Here is a 17,801-nt window from a genome sequence, read left to right on the forward strand (position 1 = left end):
CATGTATTTGTGTTTTCTCTTATGTTTCAGTTCCAGAGGAGTTCATGTATAACCCAGTGAGCAGAGCATACGGAGAGCCCCATAAGAGACCAGAGGTTCAGAACGCAACCATCGAGTTCATTGCGCCCTCAGAATACATGGTACCGTTTAAATAAACCTGATTTTTTTTTTTTTTGATTGGATTAGTGCGACCAAATTGCTGCTCCAAAAAATTATATCAATAGCAGTAATTAATACATTGCTCTCAAATACAGGCCAAGTCTGTCTCCTTGGACATGCTATTGCTTTGCTTGGAATATTCCAGAGTGTATGTCTGTGTAGACCGTCAGTCGTCCAGGTCTGAGCCATAGCAAACAACGAAGTTAAATCTGTCAACTGGACAAATCTTGTAGGAGTGAAGACGTTTCGCTGCTCTTCAGTTCTGGTCAGAATGCTGGTGGCCACTGCCTTTTAAATCTAACTGAGGGGAGGGGCTAACTCCACTGAAACTGTAAACAGCTATTGCCTACAGTTTCAGCTGAAACTACCCTATTCAGCCCTTAATGACCCTGCTATTGTTCTCAATGTTCTGGGTCTGAGGATGGAGTTGTAGATGGGGGAGAGATTATGTCTCAGGCCCCCTTTTCTGTTTAAGGAAGGATTCGCTTTCCTAACAAAAATAGCTTCTTTAACTCCCCTCTCAAACCATTTCTTTTCTCTGGCTAAGATCTGAACTTCACTATCTTCAAAGGAGTGGTTAGTGGCTTTAAGATGGAGATGCACGGCAGACTGGGGTCCAGAGGAGCTCTCCCGTCGGTTTTGGTACATCCTCTTATGGAGCAGCTGTTTAGTTTCTCCAGTGTAACGCTCACTGCACTCTTCATTACACTGAATGGAGTAGACTACATTACTTTGTTTATGGCTCGGAGTTTTGTCTTTGGGGTGAACCAATTTTTGCCTTAAAGTGTTAGTGGGTTTGAAAAAGACAGGAATCTCATACTGTCTGAAGATTCTGAAACCTAGAAGGAGAGGTGTTACCATCCCTTACACTGCGGGTGTGTCTGAAAAACTTCAGATTCCCTGTTTTTTTTAGCTCTTAGAATTTTGAAGGCCCATTTTGGATATCCACAAGCAGAGAGGGCTTTCTCCACATGTTGCTCCTCCTTTACTTTTCCGTCTGTGTTTGTAGGCACCACTTGAGCTCTGTGGTGTAGTGTCTGGAGCACTCCGAGTTTGTGCTGCAGTGGATGGTGTGAATCAAACAGCAGGTATTCACTCCTTTGAAGATAGTGAAGTTCAGATCTTAGCCAGAGAAAAGAAATGGTTTGAGAGGGGAGTTAAAGAAGCTATTTTTGTTAGGAAAGAGAATTCTTCCTTAAACAGAACATTGAGAACAATAGCAGGGTCGTTAAGGGCTGAATAGGGTAGTTTCAGCTGAAACTACAGACAATAGCTGTTTACAGTTTCAGTGTAGTTAGCCCCTCCCCTCAGTTAGATTTAAAAGGCAGTGGCCACCAGCATTCTGACCAGAACTGAAGAACTTGGATGAGCAGCGAAACGTCTCCACTCCTACAAGATTTGTCCAGTTGATAGATTTAACTTTGTTGTTTGCTATTCCAGAGTGTAGCATTAAGCTTCTCCTTGCAGAAAATTAGATGACATCTGGTGAAGATTACTGGAATAATCGTTGGCTAATAAAGTAATCAAATAATCATTAACTTAAAAATGATAAATGGTACATATTTTTATACACCTTTCCACCTTCAAGGATTTGACACTATCAACTGAGCTATTGTCGATACAGTCTCCAAAACATCTGATGAAGATAAAAGCTTTAAGAAGACAAAGCATTACATCAAAATTACTCAAGAAATTTGTAAATCTAGTATTTTTGATGAAAAGTCTCTTTATGATTGTTGTTAAACCTTTTTCTTGGGTTAATGCTAGAATGTCGGGACAGTCTGCTGTGATTGTTCATGTACTTCATCACTTCAAATGACCAGAGTTCAAAGTTTTTAAGTTAGGAAACAGGTTATGATTAAGGTTAGGATTAGACTTATCTCAGCTTACACCATAAAATAAAACGTAAAACAGTCACAAACATAACATTTGAGACCTGTTCATGGCAACAGAAGCTAACATGTTAATGTGACAACTAGAGCTACGTGATCACGCCGGACCTGTCTATCAGCACTAACCTTTTTCTTCTTAATATTTTTGTTTCAGTTAAGACCTCCGCAGCCGGCCGTGTACCTGTTTGTTCTGGATGTGTCTCATAATGCTGTGGAAACCGGATATCTGCACGTCTTCTGTCAGTCTCTGCTCGACAACTTAAACTCGTATGTCTTTACTTTTTTTAAAATAGAACTGAACATTGAGCTTCATGCAGGAATAATGTCTTGGAGAACATCTACAGCTTCAGCTGTGGGGAAAAAAAAGTCCAAACACACTAAGTGGGAGCTAGGGATGCAACAATCAGAAATCTGTGGCGATCCTGAAAAGTTTTGCTACATCGGGTGTTGGCTTCCAAATAGCGGTTTAGCTGATATCCTATTTGCACTTGTATTGATGTAGTAAGACTATTTACTGGTTGTAGTTGGACAAAATTTTTTTTTAATTTTTATTTGTGTAGCTGTTATTTGTTATTTATCTCTCAAGTGACTACAGAACAGCTTTGTATAACACATTTAGATTTAGTTCCGTCTTTATTTTTTGTTTAAATTGGGTGTCGGCCAGTACTTGTAGCTATTGTATTGAAATAGTAGGAGCATATTGTCACCAGCTTACTGAAATAAGCAATGGCTTTCATTCCTTTTATCCAGGACAACCCAGGACAAAGCCACTGTATTAAGAATGGTGTGATTCCAACTTAAGGCTAGAATTCCAGTTATGACCTCATTCCTTACTGTTTGCAGACTTCCCGGAGACTCTCGAACTAAAGTGGGCTTCATCACATTCGACAGCACCATTCACTTCTATAACCTCCAGGAGGGTCTCTCACAGCCACAGATGCTCATAGTGTCTGATATAGAAGGTAAGGCCTCACAGGTACAGACACTGTAGATCAATGTGTTTAATATGGGACAAGATCATAACTGCTGTACTTGTATTCCACAGATATATTTTTACCAACACCAGACAGCCTTCTAGTAAACCTTAATGAGAGTAAAGAGGTAAGAAAACATTATAGATGGCAAATCCTAACATCTTTATATAGCACTTTTCCACCTTCCCTGCACTCGAAGTGCTTTACATCAAGGAACCATTCACGCACACACTCATACACCAGTGTACGCAGACACAAGGGTGAGGTGGGTTAAGTGTCTTCCTCATGGACACAACTATAGCGTTCATCTGTGGGAGCTGGAATTGCACCACCAACCTGTACGTCAGTGGATCTGACTACTATACCAATGATGCTTATGTCGACCAACCTTTGGATCAGTGGACAAACACTTTACCAACTGAGCTACTGTCTTTACATCAAGAAAGATTTGGGATATCGTCTTAATGATGACTGATAGACATATAAAAGGCTTTTTTAAATGAATTTACTGAACATAAACGATGCTGGCTTTTAATGATTGACATTTAAAACAAAAATAGTAAAATTTCTTCACGTCAGTTAAAAGCATGTGGTTGGTAATCAGCTTTTAGGCTTCTCCATTAAAAAGCCCTAAGTTGATTTCTCACCATTAGAAATGACTGAATTTCAATTTATGAACAACATTCACAAATAGAGCTGGGTTATAGAACTAGTTCCCAAGACAATATTGAATTGAAGGTTTACACACTTAGAAAATTTACACAAAAAGCAAAGCATCAAAAAGCTGCAAAAAGAGATATTTACAGTGTCCAAACATTGGTATAAGGTGAAATGTCCAAATGTCCACACTTCTGCATCTTTTGTATTCACTAGTTAAATCTGTCTTTATATAAATACATTGTTTTGTCCTACGTTTTTCTGCATAAATGGTTGTTTTTGCATGAACTCCCTCTGCAGATGTACTCTTGTGAGTGCAGTTTTGGTCAGATACATAGAGATACATAATAGTTTGAGAGCTTTTGCCATGCCCCCTTTTTAGTGAACTAGTTGATTGGCAGAACATGTCTTGGAGTCGACTACAGCCCTTAAAGGCACCTACATTTTGTCTGTATCCCCCACCCCGTTCTCAAATATACCATTTAGTCCCTGTTCATTTCCTATAAAACGTAACCTTATGAATATTGCTTCTCCTTTTGTGTTACAGTTGGTGCAGGACCTCTTAAAGAGCCTGCCTACTCTGTTTGAGAAGACCATGGAGACTCAGTCGGCTCTGGGCTCCGCGCTGCAGGCTGCATTCAAGCTGCTGTCACCCACTGGGGGGCGCATGTCAGTGTTTCAGACCCAGCTTCCAAACCTTGGGGCTGGAGCACTGCAGTCCAGAGAAGACCCCAACCAGAGGGCCGCCGCAAAGGTGACGAGAACAGCAAAGACTTTTGCAGAATGTGAACCTGGGTTTCTGTAGTTTAGATGTATCTACTGTGGCTTTGTTTAAATGCACACTAAAATCTGATTATAAGATTATTTCTGAACCTTTAAGATAATTTAAATTACATGAAGACTTCAAAATCTGATGTGAGTGTCAGCGAGACCATGAGGTCACTTTTAACTTTTATGCCATCTTAATCACCTTATAACTCAAAAAATCTGTTGTCATGATTGATTTTGAGTTTGCATATGACCACAGCCAGTGTTGCATTTCTGCTATAGAACTGGAGGACATTATTATTTTAGTCCATTATTGATCAGTGGTGTCTTAGACCATCTTGATTTGTAAAAGTCGACTAATTATATGATTGGATTCTAAAGATTTTTTTTTCAGTGCAGTCTTGGTCAGCACACCATTGTAGTTTGTGCATCACAGAAATGCAATTTCTCAGATGTAAATAGACATATTTAGCAGACTGTTTTTGTTGATTTGTCAGTGTGTTTGTTTTCTTCACCAGGATGTGCAGCACTTGTCTCCAGCCACAGACTTCTATAAGAAACTGGCTCTGGACTGTTCTGGCCAGCAGGTGGCAGTAGACCTGTTCCTGCTCAGCGCTCAGTACTGTGACCTGGCCTCCCTCGGTAACGTGTTTGTCACATGTTAGGTTTATGTGCGATGAGATGACTCTAATGATAAAACCCCTGCCTCTGTCCTCTAGGCTGCATCTCCAGATACTCTGCAGGCTCTGTGTATTATTACCCCTCGTACCATCAGCAGCACAACATCGCTCAGGTTGAACGCTTCCAGAAGGATCTAAAGAGATATTTAACACGAAAGATCGGCTTTGAGGCAGTCATGAGGATACGCTGCACTAAAGGTCAGTCTGAGAGTATGTGCGGAATGCATTAGGGCTGCAAGATTTATCGCAAAGACTGCAATCTTTGAAATGCCATAATTTCCCCCACAAACAACAAAATCTCCCGTCTTATTCTGCAAACAAATTGTAGGGTAGATCTGCACAAACATGTTTTAAAATGTGATTTTTGTATTACTTTGTCAGTTCTTCTGCATGTGTTTAAAATGTGAACTTTGAACAGAATCCTATTATTGAAACATAAATCACAAATCTAATCACAATGCTCTTCACAAAAAAAAAAAATAAATATATATATATATATATATATATATAAATATATTTTTTTTTTTTTCCCCAAATCATCTTTAGTAGACAAAATCATGTTTTTTTATTTGTGAAAATATCATTTGTCTTGAACGTTAAATACCTGTTTACATTAACTGGTGGTTACAAATGGTTGTTCTTGTCTCTCCTCAGGCCTGTCGATCCACACGTTCCATGGGAATTTCTTTGTCCGCTCCACAGACCTACTTTCGCTCCCAAACGTGAATCCAGATGCCGGATTCGCTGTTCAGATGTCCATTGATGAAAACCTAGATGACCTGCAGCTAGTGTCCTTCCAGGCTGCACTGCTGTACACCTCCAGCAAAGGTACAGGGCTGGGTTATAGTAAAAGTCAGGGTTATGTTTAAGTTTTGGGCTAGGATTAAGATTTGGATAAATGTTATAATTATGGTTAGATAGACACAGATTTGAGTCAGCTCACATAGACTCATGATCAAAGCTGTCATATGTAAAGTAGACATATAATTTATTTTAGTTTTAAATGTGAAATGCCAAAGCACATGTGTATGCAAGTGATAAAAAATACTAGAGATAGACAAATATATTGGGTAAATATTTGCACTTTTCAGCGTGTCGACTATGGGCCTCAAATCCCAGCAGAGGCTGACATTTTGCTTGGGCCGACCTACTGCCTAAAGAATACACATAAAACTTTACTTAAACACTTAATTGTGAAGAGATAACTGCACTAAATGTGACTACACAGCTCTTATAGATTTGTAGTAACAAAAAGGTAGGTGAGTTTGTAGTAATTTTAACATACCAAATTTGGAGAAAATTATCAAAATTGGTCCTACATATTGCCCCAAAATATCAGGAGAGTTAACCGGCAAATGGTTTCTCCATATTATTAAACAATCGGTATCACACCTTTAGAAAAGCTTTTTCAGGCCAGACCAGACCATGGTGGGCCTCACAGCCAATCAGCTCTCAGCCTAAAGCAGCATGTAGTGACTTTCTTTACTTTTTCTTATAAGTTTGAGACAAAATGTTTTTTAATCAGATGTAAAGGCAGGAATATGAGACCACTGTGCACTGTTTTCCACACACTTTCTGGGGAGGAAAGCAGCATTCACTTTAATGAGAAATGAGTTCCTTACATGTCATACTTGTCCTCGCAGGAGAGCGAAGGATCCGAGTGCACACGCTGTGTTTGCCGGTGGTGAATTCTCTGTCTGATGTTTTTGCTGGAGCTGATGTTCAGGCCATCAGTGGACTCTTGGCCTGTATGGGTGAGTACTATGCACTTTAAACAGGAAAGAGTCATGATTAATTTTTTTTCATATCGTCTGGCCCCACTTTTACCAGTCCCCAGCTTTTCCCTGTTTTGTCCCTCTCTTCAGTTGGGCAATATGAGGAAAGCAGCGTTATTATTCTAACTATATATTTCTCTCTTTGTAGCTGTGGACCGTTCGGTGACAGCGAGCCTGAGTGATGCCCGAGACGCTCTGACGAACGCAGCCATAGACTCTCTATTGTGTTATAGACAGTCTGTCCTGACCATCCAGCAGCCCGGGCTCCTGGCCCCCGCCTGTTTAAGACTGTTCCCTCTCTATGTGCTTGCGCTGCACAAACAGGTACAGTACTGTTCCATACAGTGAAAATACTGTGTTTTTGTACATTAATACATTATTTATATTTTAGGTTTTCTGCTCTTATGTTTAATTTTTACATGACTTGAAACTGGGGTTGAATGAAAAAAATAATCATTGCCATGGTAACATTCATTAGAGTAGTTTCAGTGTGTTTTATTACAAAACTCATTAGTATCAGATACTTGCTGCAGAATTACTTTGTACTGGATAAAAATAGAATTTCGCTGGTAACTTATAGTGTATTAAGAATGATTTAAACCTATTGCATGATTTTGTTTCTGTGTTTTACAGAAAGCCTTCAGAGTGGGGACGAGCACCAGACTGGACGACCGCGTGTTTGCCATGTGTCAGCTCAAGTACCAGCCGCTGGTCTACGCCATGTTAATGATCCACCCGGCACTTTACAGAGTGGACGATCTCACTGACGAGGTGAGGAGGGAATGTTCTAACCATCTAAAACACACAGTTGTATTTTGCTTCATTCACAAAAAAAATTCATGAATCCTGTTCCTCTCGCTCTGAGCCTTTGAAATTACTTTGCTGTCATTTTTTCCCCCACGCAATAATTCGGACCAATTTGGCCACAACTTCCATCTTTTTCATTATGAATACATGGATTTCAAGTGCATTTGTAAAAGAATGCTTTTAATATTTTTTGTCATGTTTAATTCCCACTAGTGCCAGAAGTGGGTGTGTTGCATGAAACAATGCTGAAAATGGTCCCTTTTATGGATCTTATTTTAACACTCACAGCTCACCTTTCAACTGAGCAGTGTGAGCTCTGAGAGTGCACTTTAACTGTTCTGCCCATTAAGCTTTAATCATATGTGACATAAACTGTAAAAATATGTAGGACTGCCAAGGCTTTTTATAGTTCACAGAGGACATCAGGGCAGTGCTTGTGTTTAGATTGTAGCAGCTAATGTGGCTAAGTGGTGCTGGTGATTCTTTATTTGGGCATGTATGGGGACTTATTGTAAATGGCAGTGAGTGAATAGAGCAGGTTCAGAGCTTTTTTAAAGAGGTATAACGTGTACATATTGGTCAACGTGTGACTGGTTAAGTAAGAAAACCCTCACTGTTACGCTAAAAGTGTCTCCTCAGCAGTTAGTGCAGAGCACACAGTCTGCAAATACGTAGTAAATATTAATATAATAATATTATTATCTAAATTATATTGGGCTATTTGAGGGGCTGTTCACTGTAAATTCTAGTAGTATAGTGAAAAGTAGGCTATACTATAATGAAATTGTATATAAAATGTATAATTCAATAATTAATTGGATTTACCACTGTAATAGAACTCCTGTAAAAAATGTCTGGTATCAGTATTGACAACTATTCAAATGAAGTGTTTATACTCGTTTTGGAAAAAGTGGTATTTGTGCATCTCTAAAAAGCCATTTTCTGAAACATGAGATTCCAATGCAAAGCTGCCCTAAAGCATGAGCAGTAGCACATAGTGACCCCGTGTTCCTCTTTAGATTCTGTACCTTTTAGACAGAGGCTGGGCCTAAAAGCAGCTAGAAAGCCACAGTAATATATGACGTGTCCTCTTTAAATAAAGTTCTCACAGGAAACTACAGTCGTGTACACACTTGTATAATTTCAGCCTTCATGATTTGTTAATTACACATTTTCAAATAGTGACATCAGTTGAAATGCGATTATTTAACTTTACTTAATGGACGTGAAACACAAAAGATTAAAGGAGTTCTTGCAGAGGAAATTACTTCATTCCAGCCTTCATATTTTTTGCATGAATTGTATCTTTTCCAATTGTGAAATCAACTAAAATGCCATCTACTGTGTATTTTGTGTCCAGGGCGCTTTAAACATAAACGACCGTACGATCCCTCAGCCCAGAGTCCTGCAGCTGTCTGTGGAGAAGCTCTGCAGAGAGGGGGCGTTTCTGATGGACGCAGGGACGGTACGTGACCTGAGCGTGTGCAGCACTCATTGGTTATTTCAGCATTAAACAATGAGGAGCTGTGCGTTATGCAGTTTTAACTCACAACAAAGAAAATCATTGCTGGTTGCAGGCCTAGCTTGTGCTATTAAACAAGTCCCTCTTTAATAACATTACAGTCATAAGCTAGCTAGCATTACCCAGGTTGGTCTTTGTTGAAAATGAAACGACTAACAGCACCATGCATGCTCATATTGATCACAGGATCCTGAAAATGTGCTGTTTAAATCCTTTTTGTATTTTTTCTTGAGTTTTCAGACACTAAACTTTTTTTTAGTGTTAATGTGTGCATTGTGTCATCAGAGCAACTACTGAACAAGCCCCAGCGTGATGTCAGTGCAAAGTATCAATTAATGCTTTTCAACAATTCCTTCCTGATTTGAAGGACTTTGAATGGGGAAAGGTCCTTTATGGGTCATCACAAAGATGTAATATTTTTATGTTAATCGCTTAATTACTATGACCACGGAGGACGGTTACCATGGCTTGAAACCCATGAATAGATGTGATTTAACTATTGCTGGACTACTTCTAAGTTTTACACAGCAGTTAGACATTGGAATTCACCCTGACTGTGGTATAAGCTAAATAGCTCTTATTTGTTTTACCTGGCTATTCTGATTTAGTTTTTCTTCTGTTTGTGCAGGTGATGTATTTGTGGATTGGTAGAAACTGTAACCCCGCCTTCCTCACACAAGTCCTGGGCGTGCCGAGCTACGCCGCCGTGCCTGAAAACCTGGTACTAAACTCTACTATAGTCTAGAGCAGCAAGTTTAATCCCAGTTAAAATGAAATGGTCATAATTAGGAAATCACAAAGACTGTATTTACTTGAGTCCTTTGCAAACAACAAAATATCCTTGCGTGTATGCCTCAACACTTGTGCAGCATTCTGCTATCTTTAGGCTTTTCTGAACAAAATCTCCAGTCTTATTATTTAAAAAAGGCTAACCCTGTAGTTTAGATAGGATAGGATTGGATTCTTGTATTAGTTTACAGTGCAGAATTCACTCTCAAATGTTAATGCCTCTGGACATGTTTAAAATGTTATCCTTGAACAGAATCCAACTATTAAAACATAATTTGCAAATCTTAACGCAATGCTCATCAGAAAAATTGCATTTAGAAAATCGTTCATCCCATACTATAGTCCATCTCCTGCTGTTTATCTCAGACTGGTTCAGATCGCCCTGATTTTGTGTTTTCTCCCCAGTATCTCCTCCCAGAACTGGACACAGCAGAGTCCCAAAGAGTGAGAGCGTTTGTGGGGTGGCTCAAGGACCAGAGACCCTTCGCTCCCACACTACACATCATCAGGTCAGGACATACTTATAAAAAGTACTGTTATCGATACAAAGGAATAGGCTCTATTCTCTAAACTGATTCAGATACCACAAAGATAATAAAAAATACTCTTTCAATAGAATGCCATTTTCAACAGTAAATAATAGTACTTATAGTATAGTATTCCATAGTGGTCCTTGGGCATGTACTAATCTATGTGTCTTATACTTGCTCTGATACAGCTCAAGATCATTCTAAAGCTATTCAGGGAAGCTTCATTTCTGTCCTGTGGTTGTTTTTTTTACCTGCTCAAATCAGTATCTAGTTTCAATACTAGTTTTAGTATCGATTAATATCTGATTTTTACTACTTTTGACAACCCTACAATAAAATTTAAATGTCATCTTAATGTGGTTTAAAAAGTTTACAGCCTTCAAAGAGTGAATCCAACTTACCACGCAAATCATAAAGGCTTCTATTATTTCTGTAATATAATGACCTCTGCACTAAATGTCCCTGTGTCTTCATTGTGACTGGGTATTGCTATATTTTGTGTAAAGTCCTTGTCTCCATGGGGTCTGTTTTAACCCTGCTAACAGTGTAATTTAAACCTCAAAATTCTCAAAATTCTCAGATTAGTTTAGCAGCAGTGCTATTGTATCTTCAGGCAACACACTTTCACCCCCCTTGTTTGTGCTAATGTGGTTTGTGAGTAAGTGATGGATGGCTCAGAGTGGCAGCCTTCTATCAGTCTGCCCCAGGACAGCTGTGGAGTGAATGAAAAATGCCAACATGTTTAGTGCTTTAGGTATCTTGAAAAACATAAAATATTTTTAGATGATAGAAGAACAGACCTTTTTATAGTACCATGTAGGGTTGTCATGGACCATGTTGTATTGAAAATCGGATACTGATCGATACTAAGACCAGTAGCAAATTAACCTTCCCTGAATAGATGTAGAATGTCAGAACAAGTATAAGACACATAGACTTGTAGACGCCCATGGAGCACTATGGAACCTACCTGGACCACTGATTTTCAATATTAAATCATAATCCCTCATTCTATTGTTTAGTGTTTTTATTATCGTGGTATCTTTATCGAGATATATATATATCAAGTCTTTTCTTTAGTATTGAAATAGTTTGAAATTTTTGTATCATGACAGCACAATGTGATTTAATACTAGTTCTTATTTGAATTGAGACTATTCTAAACCTATTCAGAAACTGTACACTTTTGCTCTTTGTGTGTTTTTTCAGTATTAATACCTGTTCAAATGAGAATCAAAACCACATGTGTCAAACTCAAGGCCCGCAAGCCAAATGTGGCCCTCCACATCATTTTATATGGCCCTCGACAGGGTAAATTAAAAGAGATGATGGTCTTAAAATCTCAATTTATCAGGAAATATGCAGTTACACAGTCATGTTTTTACATCTAGGCAAATGCATATGCAATATTTCTAACTTGAATAAGTGATAAATACAGAAACAGTTAATTAACAATTTATAAAATTTGTTAGCTTTGTCTTACATTTGGGCCTTAGAGAGCAGCCATTTTGCTGATGTGGCCCTCGGTGAAAATGTGTTTGACACCCCTGATCTAAACTGTTTTATCAGTTTCTAGGTTTTGGTATTTTTTTGTTTACAGTTTTCCCTTTTTGTTTTAGAGACGAGAGCCAGTTGAAGACCAGCTTTTTGCAGAACATGATCGAGGACCGAACGGAGTCTGCGCTGTCCTATTACGAATTCCTTCTTCATCTGCAACAACAGATCTCCAAATAATCCAGATGCCCCGCCCCTCTCACCCTTCTCCTTTCCCGTGTGTGCAGATCTATGTAAATCAGCGCGAATGTGGGACAAAAATAAACTCTAATCTAACTTTTCAGACTGACCAATCAGAGAGAAGGAATGAACGACTTATTTTGAAGCTACTGGCGCTTTTTTGTATCCAGCTAAAGAATCAGATGGCGAACTACAACCCAAAGGTGATCCAAGTCCATAGAGATCTAATGACTCAGTGTTTTTCTCATAGAACAATGCTGTGTAAATGTCCCCAGGCATGAAGATACGCAGGATTGGTGGTTTTCTCTCACTTTCTTCACTAAAAATGATTCAAAAACGGAGATGTTCTGATACCACTTTGTAAGGAGATGTAGCAGTAATTAATATTTGTGAAATTAGTCTTGTACCTTATGGTTAAACTTACAAAATTTACAAATCAAGGATATATGAAGGAAGTAAACTAAAGCAATATTCAAAGTTGTACGTACTGTTTCCTGATCTATGTTATAATGTTTCCTCATCAAAAACATACCCAGAGTTTTGTTTTGCTTCATCCACACATGTTTAACAGTTCCTCTCTCAAACAGAAAACACTCAGTTCCACCTTGTGATGTCATGTGGTAATACAGGAAGTGCTCCACTGTTTTTCAAAACTCCATACTCTTTGACTAGAATCATTTAGATCATTTCAGCTCTGGAATTTCAAATCTCTACTGAACAAAAGGTAAAAGGTCGCCGTTAACTTGAAAACCATCGCTTCGTGACATCACAAGGTGGAACAGAGTATTTTGAGCTTTGGAGATGTAGACAGACACAGACAGATAATACAGGATTATTCAAACATGTGAGTGAAACAAACACAACTCCAGGTATGTTTCTGATGTTTCTAACAACAGCAACAACATTTATAACATGGCTCAATGTCAATTTTGCGTAATATTGGACCTTTTAACAAATTTGTCCATTTGTTTCAAATTAAATCCGACCAGATCTATACAGTGCAAGTATCTATATATTGTGTATCTAATAGCTAAACTCAATTAGACACTACAATTCCCAGTAATGACAAAACAAAGTACTTAAGTGTATCTGAACACCCCTGTTTTTCAGTGAAGACCTACTTTTGAGACTGTTAGTGGGCGTCAACAGAGCATTTAAATGTCTATTCACTATAATGTGTTTGTATGAGGTAGCCATATTGGATTGTCCACTGTATTTATAATCTAAAGTGCAGGTCTAAACTTAAATGAAATCGCAATAAAAACTTACATTTTAAAGGGGGAATGCAATCTCAAAGTTATAAATAATTAAACGGTTATCTATTTAAACGTTTTTCTTATTTTTAACAGTAATTTTGCAATAAAACTCCAGTACCAGTCTAACAATTATAGTCAGAAGGTTGTTGGTTCAAATTCTGGACAGTGCTTGGGTGAAAGATGGGTCAAAATTCAGATTAAAAATTTAAGTTGCACTGTGTAACTTTTCTGCTTGAGTGTCCGCTACCTGCTTGTTTCCATGGAGATGTTATATATATCTTGTAATTATTGAACTACTTTTAGTACCGAACGATACAGCTTCAAAAAAACAATCCACAGAACTGGCAATTATTCAGCCCAGTGGCATCACCTGCTCGTCTCCATGGAGATAAATTTAATGCCATACTGTGGAACATTCTAGGTAAAGCAACACCAGAAAAGTTACATGTTACGCCTGTATTTTACTTGCGTAGCTATGTAAAAATGTTTGGTCGATCCTTTTGGCGTAATTTGGTTAAAAATGTCATTAGAGCACTGCTAGTACCTCATACAAATGCATTTCACATGTTTATACAGGAGTGTGGTTTTTATTATAGTCATTATATTTGTGTGTCGACAAAATTCTAGTTTATTTTTGAAATTGTTGAATTGTCTGAAGTCAGATGGACATTAGTGGTCGTGAAAGAGCAAAAAGGTTGCGTGTTATCCTTTTGAAAATGTCCTGTTTTTTCATCAATTCACTGCAAAAACTACATTTCTACATGACTTAAAATGGCTTAAATTCAAATTTTTAATCTTGTTTTGAGCAGTGTTGACAACTGCATTAACTAAAAAATATCACAAAACAAGTCTGAAATATTGGCCAAATTTGTTAACGACTACTACTTTTGAAACCACAATTTTCTGCTTATAGGGTTTGAAAAAATTGCACTTAATGTGTGTTTTTTCTTTGTATTTAAACCCAAGTTCCAATAATCCATTAAATAAGGAAAAAAAACTCAAATATATTACAGATACATATTTTGTTGACCTTACCATCAAAACAAGATTAAAGATGCACTATTTAACTTAAAATTTGGAGGGCTCGCCACCTGCTTGTCTCCATGGAGATGCTATTGCTTTGCCCGGAATGTTCCGCAGTATGGCATTAAACATAAAAATCCTGCATTTATTCAACTCATGTTTTCTACCGTCAAAAACATGCATCGTTACTGTGAGCGGGCTGCCTCTCCACAGATCAGACCTGTATCTAGGTAACTCACACGTTTTAATGCTATACTGCACAACATTCAAGGCAAAACAAGTGTCACCATGGAGACAAGCAGGTCCTCCAGAAATGTTACGTAGTTCGCCTGTAAAATTCAAGTCATTGTAACATGTACAGTAGCTTTTTGTAGTGTCGACTTTCAGAAATCCTAGTTTTGTTTCTTTTGACAGTTGTTTAATTTAAAACTCCCGATCAGATTAAATGCTCTAATTGCCTTGTACGAGAACTCACTTTTTATTTTTATTATAATTATTAAGCCTCTGTCTCTATATATGAAATATTTTAATATAATAGGATATGGGGAATCTAACAGACATAACGAAGCCATTGTGATCTTTTAAACATGCTTATTGATACTTGTACATTGAACAGACTGCGTTATATAAAGGTAATTATGATTTTAGTATAAACTTAAGGTGAAATGACGCTACAATAAAATGTTTGGGACTTTTTACCGGAGTGTCTCTTTTTGGTGTCTTTTATTTGGGTGAAAATTTGTGAAGACCAAAACACAATTTGAAAGCTTTGAAATGACCATTTTTTTTATTTTTTTAACGTGACAGGTTGTTTTTTGTTTTTTTTTGTTTTGTAAGAATTTACATTTTGTGCTTAGTCTGCAATGTTTTGGAAATCTTAATATTCAAATTTTTCCAAAAGTCTATGGGAAATAAGAACTAAAGCAGGCTGTCACTGTTGAGCCCATCAATGTTTTAGATCAACATATTTTTCTTTTTTTTTTGGCAAATTGCGTCTCGATTGGTGGGATAGTTCCCATTGTAAATATGACTAAATTAATTACATACTTAAATCACATTTTAATGTTGTTAATCTTAACCACATCTGGAGTGGAGTTACCTATTAGTGGGATAGATTACAGTACATTTTGTACATAACCCCATCCATCCCACAAATGAGTTATCTTTTCTGTGTTAGACTGAGCCAAGTGCCCCCAGTGGGACCAGAGCCTCCAGGAAACCCCAAAATGTAAAATAATCCATCCCACAAACGGTTCAGTCTAACCCAGAAAGGATCACCTAAGCGCCTCTGCACACAGTGGAACCAAAACTCCCAATCCTCCAGGATACTGCAAAATGTATAATATTCTTTCCCACAAATAGATGATATTCTTTCTGTTAGACTGAGCCAAGTGCCCCCAGTGGGACCAGAGCTCCATAACCTCGAGGAACCCCCTAAATGTACAGTAATCTATCCCACAAACAGGTGATGCTCTCTGTGTTTAGTAAACTGGTTTTATTCTATAGACTGTATATAGATATAGGTCTAGATGCAGTGTATGTGTGAGTTGTGAAAAGTGGCCAAAGTTCAAAGCTCATTCTGCTCTGATTGTTTGTGTTCAGTTTCATTATTTAATGTCAGCTTTTCAAATGAAGGACAGGGGTCCATTAAACTATATTTATAAAGTACAAAAGTTAAACCTTATTATTTGTTTGACACTGACATTTTTGTTTCATATGGATAGGCCCAGTAATTTCAGATATTGGAACTGCAGATAGAAACAAGTCATTATGTTACAGTCTGGTGCAGAACATATTATGCCACCATACATTGTCCCCTTAAATAAAAACTATTACTATAAATAATGACACGCAAGAATCTAAACAGTAAAGAGGCCAATCACTGAACATCTTTTAAGTTATTCAGTGTAACTGAGCTACCCACCTGTGCAAATACACGGTGATTTATCCATCCATCCATTTTCTTCCGCTTATCAAGGGCCGGGTCATGGGGGCAGCAGTCCAAGCAGGGACTCCCAGACTTCCCTCACCCCTGACAGGTCCTCCAGTTCCACCGGTGGGACCCCAAGGCGTTCCCAGGCCAGCCGAGACACATAGTCCCTCCAGTGTGTCTTGGGTCTTCCCCAGGGCCTCCTCCCGGTGGGACAGGCCCAGAACACCTCCCTATAGAGGCGTCCAGGCGGCATCCTGAGCAGATGCCTGAGCCACCTCAGGTCGTGGACATGTAGGAGCAGTGGCTCTACTCTGAGCTCCTCACTGTATTTCTAATGGTGCGTCAGGCCACCCTACGGAGGAAACTCATTTCGGCCGATTCTATCCGCGATCTTGTCCTTTCGGTCGTTACCCGGCTCAGCTCCTTCTTTACCACAACAGTTCGATACAGCGATATCACTGCAGACGCTGCACCGACTGTCAATCTCACGCTCCATCCTTCCCTCACTCGTGAACAAGACCCCGAGATACTTGAACTCCTCCACTTGAGGCAGAGACCACCCACCCAGAGAGTGCAAACCACCTTTTTCCGGTCAAGAACCATGGCCTCAGATTTGGAGGAGCTGATTCTCATCCCAGCTGCTTCACACTCGGCTGCAAACCGCCCCAGTGCTGCAGGTCCTGGTTTGATGAAGCCATCAGGACAACATCATCTGCAAACAGCAGAGATGAAATCCTGTGATCCCCAAACCAGACCCCTGTCACCAGTTCTGTTCATTATATTTATGGACAGAATTTCTAGGCGCAAAGGGCAGCCCTGGTGGAGTCCAACATGCACTGGGAACAGGTCTGACTTACTGCCGGCAATGCGAACACAGCTCCTGCTCCGGTCATACAGGGACCAGACAGCCCTTAGCAAAGGGCCCCAGACCCCATACTCCCAGAGCACCCACCAAAGGACACCCGAGTTTGGTTTGCAAAATAGCTCTTGTGAAATTTAAGCCATGTTACTTTCTCAATAACATACCTGGAGTCAATGTTTCATTCACACGTTTGAGTTATCCTACATTATTAGCCTGTCTACATCTCCAAAGCTCAAAATGCTCTATTTCACCTTGTGATGTTTTCAAGTTAACAGCTCCTTTTGCCTTGTGTTCAGTAGAGATTGGCAATTCCAGGTGTGAAATCACTCAAACTATTCTAGTGAAGGTGTATGGAGTTTAAAAGCACAGTGGAGCAAAGTGTTTTATGTCTGAGAGAAGACCGCAGTGTAATTGTGCAGAGTCTGTGTTAAAGATATGTG

The 17,801-nt window shown here is 38.8% G+C and overlaps 1 protein-coding gene across 3 annotated transcripts in view; it reads left to right on the forward strand.

Moving 5' to 3' along the window:
* sec24a (SEC24 homolog A, COPII coat complex component) overlaps window positions 1-15,264 on the forward strand; it is a 38,107-nt gene extending 22,843 nt beyond the window's left edge. For all 3 annotated transcript variants that reach the window (XM_033978286.2, XM_055226937.1, XM_055226938.1), the window contains 15 exons: window positions 31-140; window positions 2,206-2,318; window positions 2,895-3,013; window positions 3,097-3,152; window positions 4,230-4,436; window positions 4,969-5,092; window positions 5,170-5,328; window positions 5,785-5,958; window positions 6,774-6,884; window positions 7,054-7,229; window positions 7,539-7,676; window positions 9,073-9,177; window positions 9,863-9,955; window positions 10,429-10,532; window positions 12,173-15,264. In XM_033978286.2, coding sequence (XP_033834177.1) covers window positions 31-140; window positions 2,206-2,318; window positions 2,895-3,013; window positions 3,097-3,152; window positions 4,230-4,436; window positions 4,969-5,092; window positions 5,170-5,328; window positions 5,785-5,958; window positions 6,774-6,884; window positions 7,054-7,229; window positions 7,539-7,676; window positions 9,073-9,177; window positions 9,863-9,955; window positions 10,429-10,532; window positions 12,173-12,287 — 1,904 coding nt within the window. In that variant the 3' untranslated portion in view covers window positions 12,288-15,264. The remainder of the gene's footprint in view (window positions 1-30; window positions 141-2,205; window positions 2,319-2,894; window positions 3,014-3,096; window positions 3,153-4,229; window positions 4,437-4,968; window positions 5,093-5,169; window positions 5,329-5,784; window positions 5,959-6,773; window positions 6,885-7,053; window positions 7,230-7,538; window positions 7,677-9,072; window positions 9,178-9,862; window positions 9,956-10,428; window positions 10,533-12,172) is intronic.
* The last annotated feature ends 2,537 nt before the right edge of the window (window positions 15,265-17,801 follow it).

The sequence above is a fragment of the Periophthalmus magnuspinnatus genome, chromosome 14 (genome assembly GCF_009829125.3).
Source record: "Periophthalmus magnuspinnatus isolate fPerMag1 chromosome 14, fPerMag1.2.pri, whole genome shotgun sequence".
Taxonomy (NCBI): domain Eukaryota; kingdom Metazoa; phylum Chordata; class Actinopteri; order Gobiiformes; family Gobiidae; genus Periophthalmus; species Periophthalmus magnuspinnatus.